General features: G+C 43.8%; 1 protein-coding gene across 2 annotated transcripts in view; it reads right to left on the bottom strand.

Annotated features, from left to right (window-relative positions):
• Positions 1–23,069, bottom strand: part of PRPSAP1 (phosphoribosyl pyrophosphate synthetase associated protein 1) — a 252,270-nt gene that overhangs the window by 35,106 nt on the left and 194,095 nt on the right. For both annotated transcript variants that reach the window (XM_086930696.1, XM_086930697.1), the window contains exon 8: positions 9,142–9,212. In XM_086930696.1, coding sequence (XP_086786822.1) covers positions 9,142–9,212 — 71 coding nt within the window. The remainder of the gene's footprint in view (positions 1–9,141; positions 9,213–23,069) is intronic.

Here is a 23,069-nt window from a genome sequence, read left to right as displayed (position 1 = left end):
AGAACTAAGACCGAACGCAAGACTATACCGATGTATTAGACTAAAGACCTTTTGGTCTTAAGAAAGTTTTCTATCGATTCCGACAAGAGGGAATTCAAAGACATCCGAACCCAATGGCGGGAAAAAACAACTGAGGATGGAGTCGATGCCCATGCGCACTGTAGTCCAGGGGAGGAGCCACCTATCTTGTGATACTTCGCAGACTCTTCCAGGACAACAATGTGCAATCATCTGGACCCAACACTAGGCGGCGATCTATGCACAGATATGAATTCAGCAGCCCACATGCCTCGAACACAAGTTTAGGCAAGAAAACAAGTACAGGCACAGAGGAATAAAAACAAGTCTGGGCAAGAAAGCAGGTACAGGCACAGAGGAATATAAACAAGTCTGGGCAAGAAAGCAAGTACAGGCACATACGAATAAAAGCAAGTCTGGGCAAGAAAGCAGGTACAGGCACAGAGGAATAAAAACAAGTCTGGGCAAGAAAGCAAGTACAGGCTCAGAGGAATAAAAATAAGTCTATGCAAGAAATCAGGCACAGAGGAATAAATACAAGTCTGGGCAAGAAATCAAGTTAGGCACAGGGAGAAATACAAGATTAGGCAAAAACAATGCAGGCGGAGCCGTGCAGCAGCGTGGGGAGCTGCCTGCCTGCGAGCAGGGTCAGAAGTCACTATGTGTTTCTTTCAGATAACCAGAAATATAAACATGCGAGTCAAAATATAATACTCCAAAAGGCAAGCAATGCAGAGGGAAAGTCACAGTAACATAAAAAAGCAATATAGAACAGACAGATACCATTTGTATTGAATTGATTTTTGTTTTATAAAAGATTTTTTAAGAATTTTTTGGCATCAAAAAATACAACACAACATTTACGGAGATACAAGAATACATTCAATATACTGAAAAGAACATGTCAAACGAAGTACTTAAACAAGAAAATTGTAACAAACAATTAGCATGGACAACTATGCTATGCCTCAGATCGATCAATCGTTAAGGCACCAATCCTGGATACCAACTGAACAAGTGGACTAACAGATTGTAATACTAGCCTACTTGTTACCACCCACACAAGATATTTGGTATCTCGGGTAAGACGTTCTTACCTCCAAGATACCAAATAACTAGGGCTTGATAGGAATCAATTAATACACTTGTAAATCAGTGAGCAGTTTCTGTGTTATTCCTAGTCAAAACACTTTGTGACAAACTTTATTGTGTATCTTGTGTGGGTGGTAACAAGTAGGCTAGTATTACAATCTGTTAGTCCACTTGTTCAGTTGGTATCCAGGATTGGTGCCTTAACGATTGATCGATCTGAGGCATAGCATAGTTGTCCATGCTAATTGTTTGTTACAATTTTCTTGTTTAAGTACTTCGTTTGACATGTTCTTTTCAGTATATTGAATGTATTCTTGTATCTCCGTAAATGTTGTGTTGTATTTTTTGATGCCAAAAAATTCTTAAAAAATCTTTTATGAAACAAAAATCAATTCAATACAAATGGTTGTCCAACCTAGCAATTTATTTTACTAGGCTGCGCATTATTGTATCGATTCAATCTGCCCGGCTATTGTTTTGTTTTAAACTTTAGAGGGGCTGGGGGAACCAAGCAGCAATGCCATAAAGGAATCCTGAAACAAAGTCCCAGTGGAATGTATGCGCATTTTAAATTGCCAGCAACCCAACCATTTAAGAGGTGAGGCGCATATTGTATAAAATGTTGTTGGTCAGAGGTCATCCACTGGCTTTTAGCCGTCTGGTTGACTAAATGAATATCTAATGAAGCATAACGTTTATCAATATGGAGCCATCTCAGGACCTGGGGAACATGACGGCCGGAAGATAACGGCCGTGATGAAGCACCTCCCACTGTGTATGGCGTCTGACTCAAGTGGTCAGCCGATAGCGGCTGTCGGCGGTTAGCGGCTGGTGGTGTTTCTTGGCATTCTCCCGAGGGAATTTCCCGTATGAGCGGCAGCGGTGGTAAGTGGAGAGTGCAGGCTGTGCTTTCCTGCTTCCTCCGAGGCAAAATCCGGCATGAGAGGCGAGCGGTGGCAGTGAGTGGCGAGCGGTGGCAGTGAGTGGCGAGGGGAGCAGGTTTTTTTTCTTTTTTTTCTTTCTCTCGCTCGGTCCCATCTCGTGAATGGTATAGTTATTGGAGAGGACTGAACTCTGTGAGCTCTAACGAGAGGGCTTAGCTGCATATAGATTGTATTCTGTTCTACCTTCTCTTTGCAATATTTTGTTTATATTTTGAAGGCTCGCGCCCTTGGGCTGAACCTCCTTTTTAGTTTCCTTGCTGGGGAGAGAGTGGATGGTTTGTAGAGCTGGAGACGGCGCGCTGACAAGGCCTGCCTGGTTCCGGGAGCTCGGCGCTGCAAGAGAGTGGAGGAGGAACCCGAGACGCCTGACCCAGCGCCGCAGCCTCGGCCTAGGTACAGGTGGGCTGTAGGCATTCTTTTACGGAGGTGCGGTAAGATCGGGCACTTGTAAAGTGTCTACAGCTGTGAAGTATTCCCGTTGGGGGGGGTCAAGATAAAGAGGTTACGGATGCTGAAATTAGCTTGGCTCTCAATGGGGTAAGGTCCATCAGGACACAGGAGTGGGGGTAGTCGGACAATAGCGGAGCCCTGGAAAAGCCTGAAGGTGGTATACAGATCCCCCCCGTCTGGGGCGGTTAGCTCCACCAGTGAATATTTGGAGACCTGCATGGAGAGACGTGGGCATGGTACAGCAAGCCTACACCCTAGTTCCGAGTTAGGTATCTCAGGCTGTCATTTGATAGCTCCTTTGCCTAAGGTGGGGGTTAGCCCTTCTAGACTACGAAACAGGGCTGCCAGCACTTACCAGCCTCCATTAAGCCATCAATCTCCCCTCCCGTTATTGATATTAAAACTATTTCCAGAAAAGGGAAAGAGTTAAATTGGGGTAGATACCCCCCCAGGGAAGGGAAGGGGCAGTAAAAAGGTGAAGGGAGGCCCATCCACAGCACCTAAATTCAATTCACTCCATCTCTGAAGTCTTACTACAGGGATCTCTCTGCGGTCTCGCTTACTTCGGGCATTAGTAACAATAAAGCCACTAGGATGGCCTCTGCCTCCACTAGGGGCTCGGTTCCATCTACCGCTTCTCTTGTAGCCTCTGCGGGAGTTGCTAAAGTTAGCGCCCCCAACCTTCACAGGTAAGCCAGCCCTCTCTGCCCCCTCAGTCCCCCCAGCAAGTGATTGTTCATCCTGCGGTGGAGTTATCAAATAGCTTTTCCATTTTAGCCAGTCAAGGTATGGAGTTGGGGGAGCAGGAAGAACTGGGAGATGCTGCTATAAGTCTCCTAGAAGGAGAGGTCCCTTTGACTAATGATGCAGTAATCCTAGCCCCACAGTCAGACCCGGAACCAGGAACTCTGGTGGACATTTTGTTGAGTCTGAAGGAGGACATCGGCAGGAGATTTACAATCTCAGAGGCAAATCAGGTGGTGATTCAGGCGTCATGCGAGGTACTGGCCCAGAAGGACAATGACACAGGAAGCTGAGTTACCCAAGATCAAGGTCGCTTTGGATTCCTCCTCAGCCGTGGTGGATAAACTGGTACAGCAGAACCGAGAGATGAGGGATAACATCGAGCGTCTTGAACGTACCTGAAGATATTGAAGGGAGTGATATTAAGGCATTCCTGGTCACGCTCTTCAAGACAACGCTTCTGAAAGACTCTCTGGATGTAGACTTGGATCTTCTAGGGAACATTCAGAGGGTTCATCAGGACCCATATAGGAGGAACCCCGGGACAGAGCACCCAAGGAAGATCCTGGTGAACTTTCTTACTTATGCCATAATAGAAAGGATTTTGTCTTCAGCCTTAAAAATTGGCTCTATAAAGTCAACCTCTTTCTCCAGCCCTTACGCCTTTTCTATTCGTTCAGATGTGTCCCATATAACTGCTACAAGGCAATGGGAGCTGGGAAAGAGATTGGCTTCTTTGAACTCCTTGGCGGCTTGGGCCCAGCTGAAATTCCCTGCAATACTCTGCGTAATGTGGAACAACCACATGTACAATATACACCAGACGGAGGAAGCTGATAGCCTAATCGAAAAGATTAGGAAAGGCAATAGCGGGGTAGCGTGGTGGGGGACGCAATCAGCTTGGACATAGTTCCAATTCGTTAAGAGACAATGGGACTCAATATGGTACATTGAACCTTGCATCATGTGTGTCATAAAGCAGCTTGCCAAGAGACAGCCACCACCTAGGATAAGTTAATTGTTTTTTGTTATTGTTTTGTTTCCACTAATTAGACTATACACAGGGGGATTTTGGGGGTCCGCGGGGGGGGGGGGATAGGAAGGGGGACACGGGTTGGGTTGCAGTGGGGGAAAAAATTCCCTGCAATACTCCGCGTAATGTGGAACAACCACATGTACAATATACACCAGACGAAGGAAGCTGATAGCCTAATCGAAAAGATTAGGAAAGGCAATAGCGGGGGTAGCGTGGTGTGGGACGCAATCAGCTCGGACATAGTTCCAATTCGTTAAGAGACAATGGGACTCAATATGGTACATTGAACGTTGCATCATGTGTGTCATAAAGCAGTTTTCCAAGAGACAGCCACCACCTAGGATAAGTTAATTGTTTTTTGTTATTGTTTTGTTTCCACTAATTAGACTATACACAGGGGGGTTTTGGGGGTGTGTGGGGGGGATTGGGGGGGGGGGGGGAGAGGGGTGGGAAGGGGGTCACAGGTTGGGTTGCAGTGGAAGAAAATAAAAAATGGAGTCCTCAGCTCCCCTTACTTTTTATTAGTTTTTGGTTGAGCAAGTGGGCCGTTGGGTGCTTAGCTAAAGTAAGAAGGGGAGAGATTACATTATGGCGAATATAAGGTTAAAATGCATCTCCTGGAATGTTAATGGGCTTCGGTGCCCTCGGTGACGTAGGATGGTAATGATGTACTTGGAGCAAACTCCAGCTCAAGTTTTTCTCCTCCAGGAGACTCACTTAAGACTCAGTGAGAGTAAGGAGATTTTTGGAAAAACTAGATGGGTAGGATCCTTTGGCTGCTCTGAGCAGACAGTGTATAATAAGGGGGTTGCAATATTAATCAAGGCCGGGTCAGGTGGTCGCATAATGTCAACCTCTACAGACCAGTCTGGTAGGTGGATTCTGGCACAGGCAGATTTTGGCGGGCCATGGTCAATATGCTCCACGAACTAGGTCTAATAGACACTTGAAGGGCCAAGAGGGGGGCAGTCCAGGGTTTTTTCAGTAAAAAGTATGGGCATGCTTCAAGACTGGATTACATTCTAATGGACAGGCCATGTTTAGATACATTAATCGACATCAATGTACTCCTAAGCGTCTTATCAGACCATGCCCCCATTATATTCACACTTGCGATTGGCAGCCCTAGGGATAATTTAGCGTACAGATGGACCCTGAAAAGGGCAATGCTTCAGGATCAGGATATAGTTGCGGCGCTTAGCACTTCGATTGAGAAATATTTTGTTGATAACAATGGCTCAACATCGCCAGAGTTTGTTTGGGATGCATGCAAGGCCCATATACGGGGGCATATGCATAGTCTGACCTGTGCTAAGAATAGGGAGGAGGCAATGAAATTTAAAAAATTGGAGGATAGGATATCTTCTCTAGAAGCTGCTAGATTGAATGGGCATCCAGGCAACCTGCCTGGGGGACCTGGAACGCCATCGTTCTGAATATAGGGCGATGTTAGACCTAAAAGTTAAGGCGCAATAGGCTGCCCATGGTATGGAGAACTACGAATATGGGGAAAAGGCTGGAGCAATCTTAGCCCGTAAGAACAAAGCGGATAGGGTAAGAGATAATATTAACAACTTAATTATAGATGATCAGGGAACTATTTCTTGCGATCAGGAGGATATGCAGAGGCATTTGCTCTCCCTATTCTCTAACCGTTATGAGGGGGAGGCTTCCCCAAGCCCTGATAACATCTCAAAATGGCTGGAGAACAAGGCCTTACCATGTCTGACAAAGGAAGGTCGTAACATGATGAATAGTCCCATATTAAGAAAATAAAGAATAATAGAGCGGCAAGGACAAATGCTATCCCAGGAGAAGTATTTAAGGTGTTTCAGGAGGTCTTGGTTTCAAGGCTTTGTGAACTCTTTAATTATGTATACAGTCCAGAGGGAAGGGCTCCTCCATCTTGGAATGAGTCCATAATAGTGCTCATATTAAAACCAGGGAAGGATCCCCTTAAGGCAGACTCCTATAGGCAGATCTCCCTGCTCAATGCGGATTATAAGATCTTTACCAGTGTTTTGGCAGGGAGATTGGCTAAGTTGGCACCACAACTTATAAACTCAGACCAAAAGGGTTTTGTCCCCGGCAGACATATTCAAGAGTTAACCCTGCAACTAATAGGTAGTGTCGATTTAGCGCTGGCGCGGTCGGAACCCTTGGCAGTGTCCGCGTATGATGCTGCGAAGGCCTTCGACCGCGTCAATTGGGGCTTCCTATGGGAAGTATTAAGAGCTATGGGCTTTGGAACAATCTTTATTGAAACTCTTAGAGGGTCTTATGAGGGCGCTTTTGCAGCTATACTCTTAAATGGCCTCCTGACGCCGCGCATCTCTCCCCTACTGTTCGATATTCATATCGAACGCTTGGCGCAGGCGTTTATGAGGGACGAATTGATCACCCCTTTAGTGTTATGGATTACAGCTGTAAACTAGCCCTGTATGCTGCTGATCTACTGGTTTATACCAGTAATCCGGCTGAGGTGCTTCCCAGGGTTGAGAGCGCCTTGACCGAATTTGGTATGTACTCTGGCTACCTGATTAACAATTCTAAAACGGAGGTTATGTGCTGGGGGGTGGATAATTGGGCAGGTGCCCGTAGTGGTGAGTTTAAGTACCCGTGGATAACAATAACTCAAGCCCTAAATGATATCATCCAGACCAATATGAAGAAAGTGGCTAAGGAGATTGACCATCTTTTTTCCAGGTGGCAGAACCTTCCCCTGACAATCTATGGCCGGGTGAATTTGGTTAAGATGGTTATCTTGCCCAAACTGACATACCTGTTTAGTACCATACCTCTGTTTTTTCCTGAGAAAATCTTGGGGAAAATCCAGGGGAAAATAGGGAGTTTCATCTGGGCTAATAAAAACTCCAGGCTCTCCTGGAAAAAGTTAAAGAGAAAGCTGCTAAAAGGAGGCCTAGCTCTCCCAGATGTATTGTGGTACGCATTTTCTTTCCAGCTAAAAAATATCCGCTCTTTCCTTTTTAGCCCTGACAATTCCAACTGGGGTCGGATTTAGATTATAATGGCTAACCTCGAGGGGGGAGACACAAGCTTCCTATATAAATTTGGAGCGCCAAAATTTTTACCAAAAAGTCCAGCTCAAGGTATTAAAATCAGCTCTTATGGTTTGGTACAGAGTCAACTGGAGATGGGGTTTAAGATATTTCTCCGACTTAGCCCCAATCTGGGACTCCCCTGGTCTACCGCTATGCCTCAGGGATAGTCTATCACTCCCCATCAGGAGAGCAGGGATCACGGTATGGTCGAATTTAGTGACATTGGAGTGGGTCCTCCCTTGGGAGGTCCTGAGGGTCAAGATTGGGGATTCCTTTTCCAGATGTAAGTATATGCAATTATGCTCTTGGTATCTGGCTGAGAAAGAGAATATTGGGGGTAACTGGGACATCGAGCTTGCCCTTCAATCACCTAACCCCAGGAAGGAAAAGGTGAGATTCTGGTACAGAAATTTGCTGGACGTGGAGGAATTACAATCTACCCCAATACATCTAGTATGGGATTCCTTCTTGTTGGAGGAAGTCTCAGCTAGCTTGTATGGGATATCCCTCCAAATCTTATATAGGTTTGTCAGGTCAGCCTCACTAAAAAAAAAACCACTTCTATGTCATTAATAGGCTGTACTACACGCCGAAAATAATAGCGAAGTTTATGACCCCGTCCCCTAAGTTCCCAAGATGCAGCCTTGCTGCGGCTGATGATATCCACATCTTTTAGGAATGTGTTAGTCTGGGCCCCTTTTGGGCTAATGTGGAGAGGGCTTTGGAGGGTATTTTTTAAAGCTAAAGTGTCCCTTAATTTGGTCAGAGTAATATTCGGTTTCGACGCAGACCTTTTAAGGGGAATAATGGAGACTCAAGTGGCTTTGGTTTTTAGCTTAATTTTGATTGCGCGCAGAGAGATCTGTAAACTCTGGAAGGACGCTAGCCCCCCTTGTTATGAAAACTGGCTGCGCGCAGCATTAGGTATGGCGCGTCTTGAAATGGGATTGGCACACAATGTAAATAGTGAGGTTTGGGAACCTGTGACTGTGTGGGGGAGAGACATGAGGCTGGTCTGAGGTCTCAAAAGTCCTTTGATTACACCACGCCTCGGACAAAGAAGCAAGCCTGGTTGGCTCCAGGTGAATGCAAGAACATCAACCCGGGGCGCCCAGGATAGAATGGGTTTCAAAATGTTCATTTGCAGATGGCAATGGTGAAATGAGGACTTTAAAAAAAAAACGTTTACCAATATGGCATATGGAACAATGCAGTCTGTATATGCATAGGGATTAAAACAATGTATCTTTAAAAAAAAGTCTAGACGTTCCGGGGAATAAGCAAATCCACATGAGCATGTCGACAAAAACTACAGCAGGGACCCTCAACTGTGACTGCAACTCAAACATCCACAGACAAATGTCTTTTATCCAACACTCTAAATTTCGGCAGGGTTTGTCATTTTGAAGACCGACTGCTCGTCCTTGTGGCTACCGACTGAGCTCCAGTCTAACTTGCAGAAATTCCTATGTGTGATGTACAGTTGAATCCAAATAAAACAATACAGTTCAAACTGCTTTCTAGAATCTACTAATGAATTGTGCAATGCAAAGGGCCAGGATACTCACTGCCCACACTCCTCTTCAGAACTGCTTTATGACTAATCCTGCCAAGGTCCACTCTCCACCTCTGCTGCCTAACCAGGCACCCCACCTCCAGACCAGTCTTAAACACCACTCTGAGATGCAGGCCTTCTCATTCATCCACTGGGGTAAATGTTGCCATCATATCTGTAAATGAGTCCGCATAAAACTGTATACAAACCCCCCCCATAGTCATATCTTTAGAATCTTACCACAATTATAGCGATCCTTCCTCCTACGTCGCCTACCACACTGATCGGGGGTTTCTCCTTTGCCATCATCACTTGAAAGAAAGGTACAGGAAAAGATCATAATTAGAGACCACAGACCGTTTCACATTGCTATGACATGCAAGTACATGCAATACAGCAAGCGAGGCGCGGAGGAAAGAATGGAACCAACCAGACCAAAACACATTAGCTTGAAAAAAGAGTCTTTCAAAAACTGTATTAGAAAACAAAAGCCAAGAGCAACAAACTGTGTTAAAACAAATGTTACCCAATGGACTCCATACCGCGCACAAAGGCAAATTTCGTAAGAGGCAGCAATGACAACTGCCCAAAACAAGTTGCTCAATAAATGCAAATCTCTAGATAAATACTTTTTTTTATTTCTGTACATTAGATTAGGGAATCCAGTACTAAATCAGTCTCCAGGATGAAAGCAGTCATGTAAAAAAAAAAATAATAAAAAAAAAAGAATTGAAGACTCCTGGAACCCTGAAATGTCAAATGCAATGCATGCGGGAAGGTCACACTTTCATCCTGCTAAAGTGAGGTGCAGAATCAAAAAAAGACAACATTGACAAGCCCCCCTTCGCTGGAAGGTTCCATCCCAAAGACACGACGGAGCGGCATTCACGCAAGCAGTTCATCTAATACAGCTTGCTAAGAAAGGCACACTGTTTCAAGCAACTGCAAAAGGACTATTTCAGAGACACATGTAGGAATAGAACACTGGTCATGTTTTCTCTTTGGACACAGAAACAGAAGATTTTAGTGGGCAGAGCGTCATACAACGTTCTACCAGTAAAGCATTTCCAAATGCCACAAGACAGACGCATGCACCATCAGCAGAGAACCAGACAGCAGGCTCTTAGGAAAGCAGACCAGACCAATGCTTCACATCACATGCATCCCTTGTGGCAGAAAGCGAGTGCAGCAAAGCCTTGTGCTTTACGTTCCTGCTGGAGTGGGGGAGGGCTTATGGCAATAACAAACTTTTGTGGAAAGGATGCTACCCATATGAGACTGCACATCACAGGGCAATTATGTACACACAGAATGGATGGACTAGGAAAGAAATAATTCAAATGCTACCAGTTTGTCTCTAGAATTACACTCCCACTTTTATCTTGGCCCCTGCAGTTTCAGCTTCAATTGAATATAAATGCGTTCATCACAGCCTTCTTTCCCTCACCTTCATTTCCATGTTCAGTGGGCCAATGTTGTGAAGTGGGTACTGCGATTCATGTAACTAACAATTAAGTATTTAAGTTACAATTTTATATGGTGCTCAACCACTAGATGGTATGCGAGTGCTTTCATTACAACAAAACTGTACACTTCCCAGAAACCTAGCAAAGAGTACATTTGATGTACGATGGGAGAACTAAAAGCACTGCTAACAAACTAATTTATACAGGTAAAGGTCCAATAAATTATCTGTATTAGTCTACCTGCATGAGGAAAGTAGGGTTACAAATTCTAGAGGGCAAGAGGGGCAGGAAATCAGCACAGGCAGAATCAGAAGCTCACTCACAGAATGAACACTAGTATTGTGTTGCTCTGAACACCCTACCTTATAGACATTCCATGAGTAGAGAGTGCCCTACTCATGGGGTGGCACTCACCTTTAGGGACAGCACAGGCACAGTGCAAAGAGGCTTGAGTAAATGGTCAATCCTAGTTACGTCTCAGTCAGCCATTCACAGGCACAAGTTTGCCTCCGTTTCTTATTTCCATTTCCATAGATCATACATGAATGTAGACAGAGCGCATGATTCGTCGCCTGCCCTAAAGATGAAAGGCGCTGACAGGTATCCGCATTAGTATTCTTGGAAATTACTTGCCCTTCCCCTTCCCTCTTTAGTGGGGAGACGGGAGGACTCCCACCGTAGGCACAGTCCAGGCAAACTGGGTATCAGACCTGGAACGAACACACAATGCAAAACACTCGAAGATGTGGAGCACAACCCTGCTGACTGCTTTGTAGATGGCCATGAAGTCTCACATTCCCTACTGTGGACCTTCAAGTCCAAGCATGCTTGGTTTTGTTGGCTTAAAACAGATGACTATTTAAATGTCAAGGGGTCAGATGACATTGTTGTGTCCCCGGAGGGTCCATTAGAGATTGTTCAGTTATGAATAGGATGAAGGAACCCCTGGTGGAAAACCACAACTGCAGGTAAAAAATATATTTCATTTTATATTATGGGTTCGCCTTACACATTAATAACCACAAGGAGAGAGCTGAAAATAGGAAGCTAAATTGCAAGGTAGGGCAAGGAAATAATGGCAATTATTATGGATCCGAAAGAGGAAAGCTTGATCCACTTGAGAATCTGCTTTCAAATAAAAATTTAAGCACCACTGCTTTCTGTTAGTAGGCACCAGCCTATGTGGGGCAGTATGCATTACTAAATGATGAACGAGCTCCTTAACAGTTCTGCAGTTGCTGCCTTCTAACTAGCAGGAAAAACTCTAGTTTTGCGTGAAAGAGTATGGTTTGCATTTTGATAAGGTAAGCTCCGGAGTCTGGAATTGAATATGCGAATTAAAAAAAATATATATAAATCAAGTCCTTCCTTTTTCTCTATATAATATTACAGTCTGCTTAATTTTCCTGTGAATGCAAGGAATGTTCTGCAGGGGCTGCATGAAAAGCAAACAATACAAGCAAATATACTGGGTATACTTCAGACAACCACCTCCCTGCAAAGCTATTTGAGTCACGTTCACAGAAAAAACACGCATTGGTTTTAAAAACGAAAAACACAAATAAAAAGCATTGTTACTTGCAATATCAAGTCAAGTCAAGTCAAGCTCAAACTCGCATAAATGCGAGACCTATTGCATTGCAAATGCATGTTAAACTCATCTTGTCTTTCCAATTTTCTCATTACTTTTCCAGGCAATTTTACTCAGGCATGTAACACCGTCGTGATGATCCCAATTTTTTTAAATAGGGATCGAAACGTTGTTGACTATGTAAACGCTTTTCTAATTAATATTATTCGTGTGTAACGGTGTCCCAACACATTTCTGCTTGTGCTATTTGAAGGTATAACATACAATCAAGTTGCTCTGCCTGAGCCTCTCTTTTGTTTATCTGTTTATGCTCTACATACACACTTAGTAGGATGCAGGCTTGTGTCCCACTTAATTGTTTCCGTGTTAATTTTACAAATTAAAAGCATTTCTGTCCGGCTGGACAGCTTTAAATATAGTTCTGACTCTGGGTCTATATTCATCTCTCCTTACATCTATTGTCCTTATTTAGGGCCCACTGTGTTTAAAACACAGTTCTGAGGCAGAGCAGCTGAGATCCAGAACACTCAGAGTTCAGAGCAGGGCGACAACTTGTACTGACGCTAGGCTAACATCCAAAGTACATCTGGGGTACCAACACGTTAACTGCCTATAACTGGACACTGCATGGTTGTGGCGCAGAATTTTGAGTGGCTGTAGCACTAAAAGAACTGAGGGTGACCACTGAACCCACATGTTTGGCTGCTGGAATTGGGGAAGTGGGACTTAAGGTTGGGACCCAACTGCGCCTACCAATCTTACCATCTTTGGAATGGAAATGACAAAGGACATGCTCAAATTGTTCCAGAAACAATGGTGAATGTTACAGCAAAGAGGATGCAACAGCTACACTAGTCATTTAATAAAGATGGGAAACCTGTCTCCCACTCTGGACAGACATATAGATACAGACACAAATGGAGTGTAACTCTGCCTTGAATCCGCTGCCAGCAACTATGCAACCTCTTCCTGGTCCTACATGGGGAACAGTAGCCCCTCCAGACTAAGGAGGTGATTACACTTAGGGGAAGCCAATGAACATCAACAAAGCCCTCTTGAACTTCCAGTGGGATCACAGATTGTCGATTGGGTGAGCAAAGAGGGCAAGTCATACAAATGTTTCACAAGGGCAGGGTGGCACAGTTCTAACAGGATTATCCTCCTCTAAATGTGGGAGTTGTGCCTGGGCACAGCCTGCAGTTCATGGTGTGTCAACCACAGCGAGGAGGAAGCACAGCCATTAATGTTACATATAACTGATACGGAGCATGTAAATGTCCAGTATTTGTAAAGCGAGAACAAGTACCTAAGAGCCTGGGGGTGCTATGTGCTTTGCAGCCTTCATTTGGCATCTGGATTTTTACACATTTGGAGAGTCGTGCTGCTTGCCTTTGTTTGTAACCGTGTACATCATGATCCCAAAACACTACTGTTGCACAGTTTGTGTTTCCTCTGCGCTTTTTACAGACTTTGGGCCTCGTTCCAAGCTCAGCAAAGTATAAAATAGGGAACAATTGATTTTGGCGCCCAATTTTTGACTTGCGCACATTTTGGGTCTGGCGCTAATGGCGCTCACTCATGGTGTATATTAGTGCGGTCTTGTGCTTTGTGGTGTGGTTTGAATTTTTTTTTATCCAGAGCTGAATTTTGTTTCCGGTTCAGAGCTGCCCATCAGTTTGCTTCCAATGCTTGCTCTCCTCTGCCTCTAGGGGCTTCATGCCATTGTGACCGGCACGGTTTACTTCTCTCGCAAATACTCCAGGTTTAAGGCCTTCCAGTATTCGCTTAACCATGCAGTCAAGCTTCCCTCTTGTGTTTTCTCAGTTAAGCTCCCCGAGAGGACCCTTTCACCGTCAGGCAAATGACGCCTTGGCTGGGTGTGCCGGCGCCATTATTGCTCTCAGACAAAAGAACATTGCTAGACTCGACAGGCAGAGAAATGTTTCTATGTTAGTGGAACTCAAGCTCTCCCAGGACATCCTTATATATCTGACATCCCTTCTTTAGTTTCTCCTCTATACCACCTCACACATACTGTATTGTAAAATCATGTTTAAATATGTTGGTTGGTTGACTCTGCCCTGTGTTCTCATCTCACCCCTTTCTTCTGTACAGTGCCATGAAGCCCGCTTTGATGGAGTTTAGGATTTCTAAGACAGCAAATGACTATGCAAGCGTGTGTCTGCCTTGCATAGTTGCAGCGCGAAGTGAAACTAAAAGCAGAATCAAGCACGCCATGGGAGCGTGTGAGGCAGAGAGGAGAAGCCATGCGCGTGCACATTGCCTGTCAATGCGTGCACATGGTTTGTCTCCCTTCGTGCACCAAACCGACAACAATAGTCTTGCCAAGGCGAAGCAGCGCATGCGCTCCATTCGCTAGGCGAGACCTAATAACCATCCCCCATGACACCTTAAACATACACATTTATCACAGCCTGCTTTTAGCGTATCACAGAATTACACATGGGTTCGAAAGGATACATTCATTTTGAAAGTAACACGTTAGACTCCGACACACTGAAAAGAGTTCTATCAACAGGCAACAATGGCAGAAGAGAAATCACATAAGGGGGCACTGAATGGCTGTCCTTGCTGCATGTAGCTTTCTGACCTCTTAGGAGGTATTTGCCTTCTGAATGTGCCAGATGCAAAGTCTCTTTCACTCTATGACATGCAACCCAGGCATGGACATTTTCTTTTCTTGCTTTCGGCATGTATTCAATTTGGAAATAGGTCATAATGCTCATAACACAGGCTGCTGGGCTACCATTATCCAAGCAGGTCATCATGCATTGTATGATATATGCTGCCATGTTGCTTGCCCAGCAGCCTCCTGTGGGACTGAGTATTAATGTAGAGGGTCCAGGTACCATCAATGGCAAGGCCAAATGGATGAAATTAGAGATATCCTGGTCTTAGACTTCTGGATCGTCTGTATTACTGATAAAAATCAGTAATGGGGGAAAATAAATTTGAGTGATCAGAAAATAAACAAGGCAACGCCCAAACACCTCTGTGTCAAGGTCAGAGAGGGTTTGTTGCAGGGCCATGTGTCACAGAGACTGGGCTAGTTGCGATCTTCGCTTCTTTACGGAATCTCAGGTCTTGCTTCAGGAAAAGAAGCAGACTTCATGGTTTTGGTTGTACTGTACTACCATTTCAAGAAGTCTTGGGCATTGTAACGTATTTTAAATCTACCTCGTGCTCCACCAAGACCTAATGCATTCCTAGAAAGGCCACTTTTGGCCCTTAGAACTGTTAAATTTCTTCTGTTCTATCAGAATATGATCCATGGATAAAATACATTTCCACGGAAACCGGAAACAAATCTCTCATCCAAAGTAAATGCTTTTATCACTTTGTGACTATGCACAAGACCGTCATGAAGTGAGTCGGTTATTACATCCCTAGGTCACCGAAAGACCTGGCCAATGCAGCAGCTTTGCTATGTGTTGGATAAATTCCTTTACTCCTTCTATACACACACTTTGATTCCTGTGCTAAGCAGCTACTGTTGCCATATCCTTGGCGACGACTCCATGGGGGTACTTCATGCAAAACGTCACAGTCATCAGCTGATAACATAGTTCAAAGGTACGTCATCTCACATGATCAAAATTTGGGTACAGCATTCACAGCAAATCAGTGTCTCGAATGCTGGGATTAATCTGCTGCAAGGCCAGCATCATGAATCTCTCCTGTGTGGTGCATTTGTTGACGACTATTAACCACTTCCATGCTAATGACAAGGTCAACTCATCATGGGTTTTACATGCCCTGTGCTTATGACGAGTTGACCTTGTCATGAACAATGGGAAAACTCATAGTCCAGCACCAACGCCTTAGCACCCAAGGTGTTAATTCCACATTAAGCTTATGCCTCTGGACAAGACCTTCTTAGATTGGATGTTCAATGGAAACATTCAATTCTATAGGTACTATAAGGGGTTTTGGTTGCACCTCCTTTAGTAATTGGCTCAAGAACCTTCACACTCTGACTTTTGAGACAATATAAATCACTTCTTAGGTCATCCAAGAGGAATACTTTATTAGGTTTGACATGAGGGTGCACTAGCATCATTCATGGCAAACACTGCCTTCTATTCACACTTAGTACGTTCTTCTTAGAGTTTCCAGTGCCTTGATGGCACAGATAATGGCCTCCTCGTGCATCAAACAGATCAATTTGTCTTAAGAAAGGACTCTAGGAGTTTCATCTTTGAACGAGATCCAATATGCAAGCATCCAGTGTGACTTTCCTTCAGCCCTAGAAGAACATACTCCTCTTCTGTATTTTCAGTGATGGAATCTGGGGGAGAAGGCAGACAACGACATTTTGGAAAATGAGCTGGGGAATTTCAAAAAGCTGCCCCTGGAGAGCCTGATCACCTTCCCATTCCTTTGAAGCATAAGGGTTCTGGCTCTGTAATTGGAAGTAAGAGTCTGGTGGATCTATTGCCCACTTCCAGTCTCCTTAATGATGGTGCGTTAACAAAGGATGAAAACGTAACTTTATGATTTTCTCTTTGCATACGCACTCATAGCTCAAGAAATCAGAAGATACTTGATAAATATACCCTCGCCTTTATGGGATTTGGGCCACAAACGTTACTGCTAGCTTCTGTTGAAGAACACTAACTGGTTGAATGAGCTGCCCAGATGGAACTGTCTGGCTCTTGTAGACAGATGTAGGTGGAGTCTCGATCCTCAATTCACTGTCAATTTTCACAATACTCAAAATCCATCTGTCTTTTCGTTTTTGTTCTTACCTCAGCGATAAGCAATATGGAAGAGCGCAAATGGTGGAGGAGAGGAGAACAGCATGGGATTGAATGATGTAGTTCTTGTTTTGAATTTGTAGCGTACTTTTAAAGCAGAAAAAACAGACCAATAAGCACTTCTGGTTTATGTCTTTTGCTTCTCTGATACTGAGAATTATGGTGTTAACAGAACAGAGCTACGGGTACTGTCTGAAACGAGGCTTACATACATTTTTCTTCGTTTTCAGGACTGCAGGTTTTAACGCATCCGCTTCAGTATTCATAATGTGCGTTGGTTTTTCTGTATAATAATTAAAAACGATTTTTCCTTAAAAGAGTAAGTAGATTCACCTCAGGTGCCAAATAGCTGGGGCATGGTGAGTTACCAGGAGGCACCAGCAGGTCTCACGGTGCTACAGGGTACTTTTAAATGGAGGAATGCGAGAGGTACACTTGGTAAGAATGGTGTAGGAGAATGGTGTGTGTGGAACAACATGGAATACACAAACAGAGTTGCTCTGAAGATTTTCATTTGAGCATGCGAATAACTTCCCAGGCTGGATAAAATTGTTCAAAATCCACTAAAAGATTGGGAGTCTAAGAGGTGCTGCAATGAAACCGGTGAAAATGAACACACTCTGTACTGACTCATGGTCTTGCTTTTTCCATACAGGGTTTATTTGAATTTTCAGCATGCAGATGTGTTTTGTGAGACTGTGTGTGCTTGAAGGGATAGTACACTTGCAGCAAGTGCCATATTAGTGTAAAGCCTGCTGCCACCGATTGCGCAGGTAAGTGTACATTCTTGCTCTTTATCATAAAGTATAAAGTGATGTAATTTTCTCTTGTCCAAACAGCAGCTTTTTCATATAATCAGTGCCTTGTTCTGGGCGCATTAAAAAAAAAAAAAAAAGGAGGGAAATATTAATTCTGTTCACCTTTCCATTCGTCTCTCTACATATCCCCCTCAGGTTACCCTTTCTCAATCTCACATCTGGCTGCCTCCCAAAGCAGCGTCTTCTCCTATTAACTCTAACCCCAACACTCAGTATGTGCAAGCTCAGAGAGAAGCAGCAGCTAGGAGTACCTGTATTTCCGTATGGGTACCTCAAGTGGACCAGACTCATCATACATTGGTATCAAGAATGAGAGATGTGCAGCAGCAGTTTCATTTCACACACAAGCCTTTTAAGAATACCACTGGATGGTGAGTGCAGAGAGGCCCTCTTTAGAGCATTTGTGAGTCAGAACTGTGAGCAGGTAGAAAGTTAACTAGATTCAGCAGCACTCTGGTCACTCTGAGCGTTCAAAGGTTGAAAAGAGGTGGAGAAAAAGGGAGGGGGACAAAATGTAAAGGGTACAACATAGAAGGTCTGCAGAGACCTTAGTAAACATAAAGGAAGGCTGAACACTGCACACTCTGAAGCTCAAGCAGGGTATGTATGCACACCCCCCAACCTTGCTGTGCAAGGCCCAAGCACACTGGTCCTTTGAGAATTGCCACAAAGAGAAAATGGCTCTACAGCCAACCATAAAAAGTGCATTTGACCCCTTACAGCATTAATGTGCACCGGATGGTTATGCTAATAAAATGGGCTTAGGCAACAAGTTTGATGAAGTGTACCCTCTCGCCCCCGTTTGTCCTGTACTGTGGTCACATGCTCACTTATTGCCAAAAAATGGTGAATGGACATCCCGTACTATTACGAAGCACAAATGTAGAATAAGACATCACTGAGAGTCTTGTCTTATCGCAGTAGCCCAATCTTACAAGACTCTTTGGACAATTATAATTAGAATCTTTTTCTCTTTTAGCTTGAGCTGCCTCGGTATACACACACATCAGGGTTGGTTCAAATCATATGCGCATCCCCTTTTTTTGAACTTTCACTAACGTACTAGCCTCTTTGCTGGCATGACTCACTCTGTATGTGAAAATAACATTTGTTAATTAATCTATCGAAGAGTCTCATACACGTATATTTCCCTTTTGTTGAAGTCCCCTTTTTTAAGCTTTAATGGGCTATCAGCTGAGAAATATGAATAGTAAGCAACACAATGCCTCATGCCACCTATTCACACAGTAAAAGCCGAGCGGGGAAGTGGGTGAGGAAAAAGGAAACTCACAAAATGCAAGAAAAGCAAACTAGGCTAAGCACAGGCTTGTTAGACGCGTTCGTACTTGGTAGCTCTAAGCCTGGATACGGAGATCGATACCTGCCTGGTAGCAAAACATAAAAAGCGCATAAGCATAATGCAAAGTAAAGCAAAGGCAACAAGAAACATTACGAGAACCAATACAAAGAGACTATAAGGCATTCACAAAATGAGCAGCAAAACCTTGGATTGAAATCTTGCATTAAAAGATGGAACGTTACTTACCGGTGATATCAAATGAGCAGCTGGTCAAGAGGAAATGGCTACTCCATGTCATGGTTCTGCATCGCAGACATCTATCTTCACTGAAGTCATAAAGGTTGAAATAATGTACGCTACTTGCAGGGACCTCGGGATCACGGATACCAAATACATGAAACTGTGAGAGGGTGAAAGATTCAGCATAATGCAATGCAGCAAATCATCTGCAAAAAAGCTACATTTGGTGAAGTTTTTTTAATGTTTAGACTTCACGATATATCAATAAATTGGGATGTTCCTTCTCAACACTGTATTGTAGCACCTAGGAGAAGGCCCTGCTGCCTAACAAGTCTAAACAGAAAGGGGAAGAAAAACCGATAAAGCTTGCATTAAAAGATCTAAAATATCACATGCCCCTTTCAGAGTCCAGGGACTTCCATATCCCAAGATTGGCCGTACTCATAGATGTCTCAGTTCATTTTGAAAAGCATGCGGAGAAGATAACAGGATATAAAAATGTTTACACTTAATGGCCAATATGAAAGTAGGTGACGGTTGGGGATGTTTATGACTCAACGAAGATGCCTACTACGAAGAACCAGAACTACAGCTAACCACTTCTGCATCGAAGAATCTTGATAGATTGCCATAAAAGTTAGAACAGCAACCTTTAAAAATATTCCTCATAGCTGCCCATGGTGTTATAGCATTATAAAACTAGTTTCCTTACGTTGTCATGAATAGAGTCTAATCTATATTAATCATTATACGAAAGATTATCTAGAACAGCTTGAACGATACTAGGTCAGCTCTAGTATCAGAATTGAGATAGTAGTGTCTTGTGGAAGTGTGGACTGACTTCCAAATCTGCTGGAGCTACTAGACTCTTGCATCTGCGAGTACTGCCCTTGCCTGCGGTGCTTCCTCTAGTCCTGGACCTCAGAAGTGGGTTCTGCAGCTGATTTCGGCAAAAACCAATGCATTGCCTTGACTGTGTGACAATTTCCGCCTCATCGCTCTCGGATGCCGACGCAGAGGCTGCTCGACAACTAAGAATCCACAGCCTGCGCAGCTCTAAAGCAAAGCAGAGGCTGTTAATCGACAAAGCTTTACATTCACTTCAACGGAGGCAACAACGATTCAGGACCCTCACTATGTAGCTTGACGACGACGCAGTGGACTCAGTAGACTCAACATCGACAAAAGCTCCATCGACAGCATTTCTTCAGTAGGACCTGTCTGGGTCCTGAAGTTGGCCTGCATTCGATTGCGGTCACCCCGAATGTTGACTTTGCACCGGTCCCTCTCGACCTCAAGTACCCTTTTGACCACTTGTGACTTCTAAGCACTGTTTTCACATTTAATCTTTAAAAATGTGTATTTAGACTTCTACTTATTGGATGTTTGTTGTTTTGGTCTTGTTTTAATCAGATAAATACTTAATTTTTCTGAACCTGTGTGGAGTCTTTTTGTGGTGTTTTCATTGAGTTACTGTAATTTAAGTGGTACACTAATACTTTACACGTTGCATCTTAACCCCTTTCATGCTCATGACGAGCCCAGCTCGTCATGAGGCACAGTGGAGCTGTGCTCATGACGAGCTGGGCTCGTCATAACTGCCGCGGGAAGCCCACGCGTGATTGATTCCCTGCCTGTGCGGGAGAATTAACCAGTGGGCAGGGCTGTGACAAGCCCAACTCTTCATGAGCACAGCTCTACTGTGACTCATGGCGAGCTGGGCTCGTCACGAGCACCGCAGTGCAGTGGCCCCTGCGCCATGGGGGAATTACCCACGCGGCAAAGGGGTTCAGTTAAGCCTCACAGAGTGTGAGCACAGGTTAATTTAGGGTGTGTATCGGACATACCCTGACTAGAGTGGTTGTCCCTACTTGGACAAGGTGAACACTGTTGTCAACTGGAGACCCCATTTCTAACAGAATGCTTTCTGGATTTAATCACTATGAGTGGTCTCTACTGATGCTAGTTCTTTACCAATGAAACGCTGGTATTTTTTTGATTGATTTGACTAACTGGTGATTTTTACAATATTCTCTGTTCTTTTACATACAATGGTTTGGTTATTTTGTGGATGTGCTCGATTCACATCTTGGATTTACTAGTGGCGTACTTCTTATCTGCTTACTTGACTTAGTTTTATTTATATACATATATGTATTTTATTATTTTTAGGTTTCATTTGTATTCAAAGGGTCTTCTACACATATAGTAGGCTGGACACCAGTACATGAAGGTCTCATGTACTTGTTATACGACTGGAGACCAAAACCTCGACGGATTTTGACCTCCACAATCACCAACTATAAATACTCATAAGATTCTGCTAAATAAAAACCAAGGAGGTAAAACAATTGGGTGGTACCCTGTCTGTCTCAGATGACTATCAGAGGTACAACAAATTTTGATGATCCTTACTTGGCAGCGGATAGTGCAATTTGTTTGACCTGGTCCTCATGATTTTAATGTATTGTGTATTAAATAAATTGTAACTTTTTTACTGCACAAAGAAGCACGCCTGCTTCAACAATTATTTTGTACTGCATACATTATTGATCATGATTTTGTTATTCACTGCATTGCATGGTGTAGAGTGGACATTTGTACCACCTCCACAGAAGAGAATATAAAACTGAGTCTTAAGTTATCCTTCAGGAGGCATCAGGTGCTATATATGTCTTTGAAGAAGTAATTTGTGAAGGGCAATTTCTATCCAGTTAGGTTATAAGTGGCAATAGCTGAAAGGTCTTGTATCTCACAAACTCTAGAAGCCGAAATTATGGTCTCTAAAAAGAGGCTTTCCAGGACCAATGCTTCAAAGAAGCCTTGTGGCTAGGCTCAGAAGGAGGGCCCATAAGAAGCTCCCAAGGAGGTGAAGGGACTGTCATAGGAGTAAAGACCTTCTTTAGGCCTTACAGAAAGTCTTAAATCCTAAGAAAACTATGTCTGAAGAAGACCTTCCTGTAGGCCGTGATAGCCCCAGAGTGCAGTTTGACATAAGAGAACTGTAACTTGGCTTGAGCCAAATATAAGAAATAGGGTACCATCACTTCCCTTTGGCAAGTGATGGGATCGTTATTTTTCTATTGACACCACAAGCAAAATCTTTCCACCCGAAGAAATAAAAGGCTCTTGTGGATGAACTTTTCACCTTTCATAAAATGTCCTTACATGGCTGAAGTAAATTCAGGTGACAAATGGTCTGATGTCAGCAGCCAAATTCAAGGATATTAAGCTGGAGAGAACAAACGACCCTGCGATGCAGTAAGAAGGTTTGGTTTGCATGGCAGCCTATTGTGTAGTTTTAACATTTCCAGAAGATCTGGAAGACACCACTGGAGCAATCAGGATCATTGTTGCTTGGGAGTCCCAAAGGTTCAAGATGACTTGAGGGGGGGGGGGTCAGTGGAATCGGTGGAAAAGGAGTATAGTTATGCCACTGAACAATGTATCAAACGGGTATTGTCCACTTTCTGGATGGAAAGTCTTGGGCATTTGTCTATTTAGACAAGAAGAGAAAAGATCTACAGTTGCCCAGCTTCATTTTGAGAAAATATGAAGGACACAAACGTCTACAAATCCACTTGCTGTTTTCTTTGTAAAACCTGCTGAGGACATATGCATACCTATTTTGGGCCTCTGGGAGATGGATTGCCTTTTAATGTTAGATTTCTGGCTAGAGTCCACAACGAGATATGCTGAGCCAGTGGAGACAAGTGTGTCAGCCGTTTTCCTCCTCCTACGTTTAAAGCAATGCATGGTCATTAAACTATTTGAATAAGAATGTTATTTGTCACCAGAGATGGTAGGAAAGCCTCGAGGGCTACTTGAACTGCTCTGAGCTCTAAATAGTTGATGTGATATACCTTTCCGACCACAGGCCTTGCAGTGAAATATTGTCTAGATCGGCACTGCAACCAAGTAGGGATGCATCTAGCACTATTCCTTGCACAAATGGATTGCGGTCAAAAGAAACAA

Source organism: Lissotriton vulgaris, chromosome 7, assembly GCF_964263255.1.
Source record: "Lissotriton vulgaris chromosome 7, aLisVul1.2, whole genome shotgun sequence".
Classification (NCBI taxonomy): domain Eukaryota; kingdom Metazoa; phylum Chordata; class Amphibia; order Caudata; family Salamandridae; genus Lissotriton; species Lissotriton vulgaris.
Note: the sequence above shows the minus strand (reverse complement) of the source record. Positions and strands in the feature narration are given on the sequence as shown.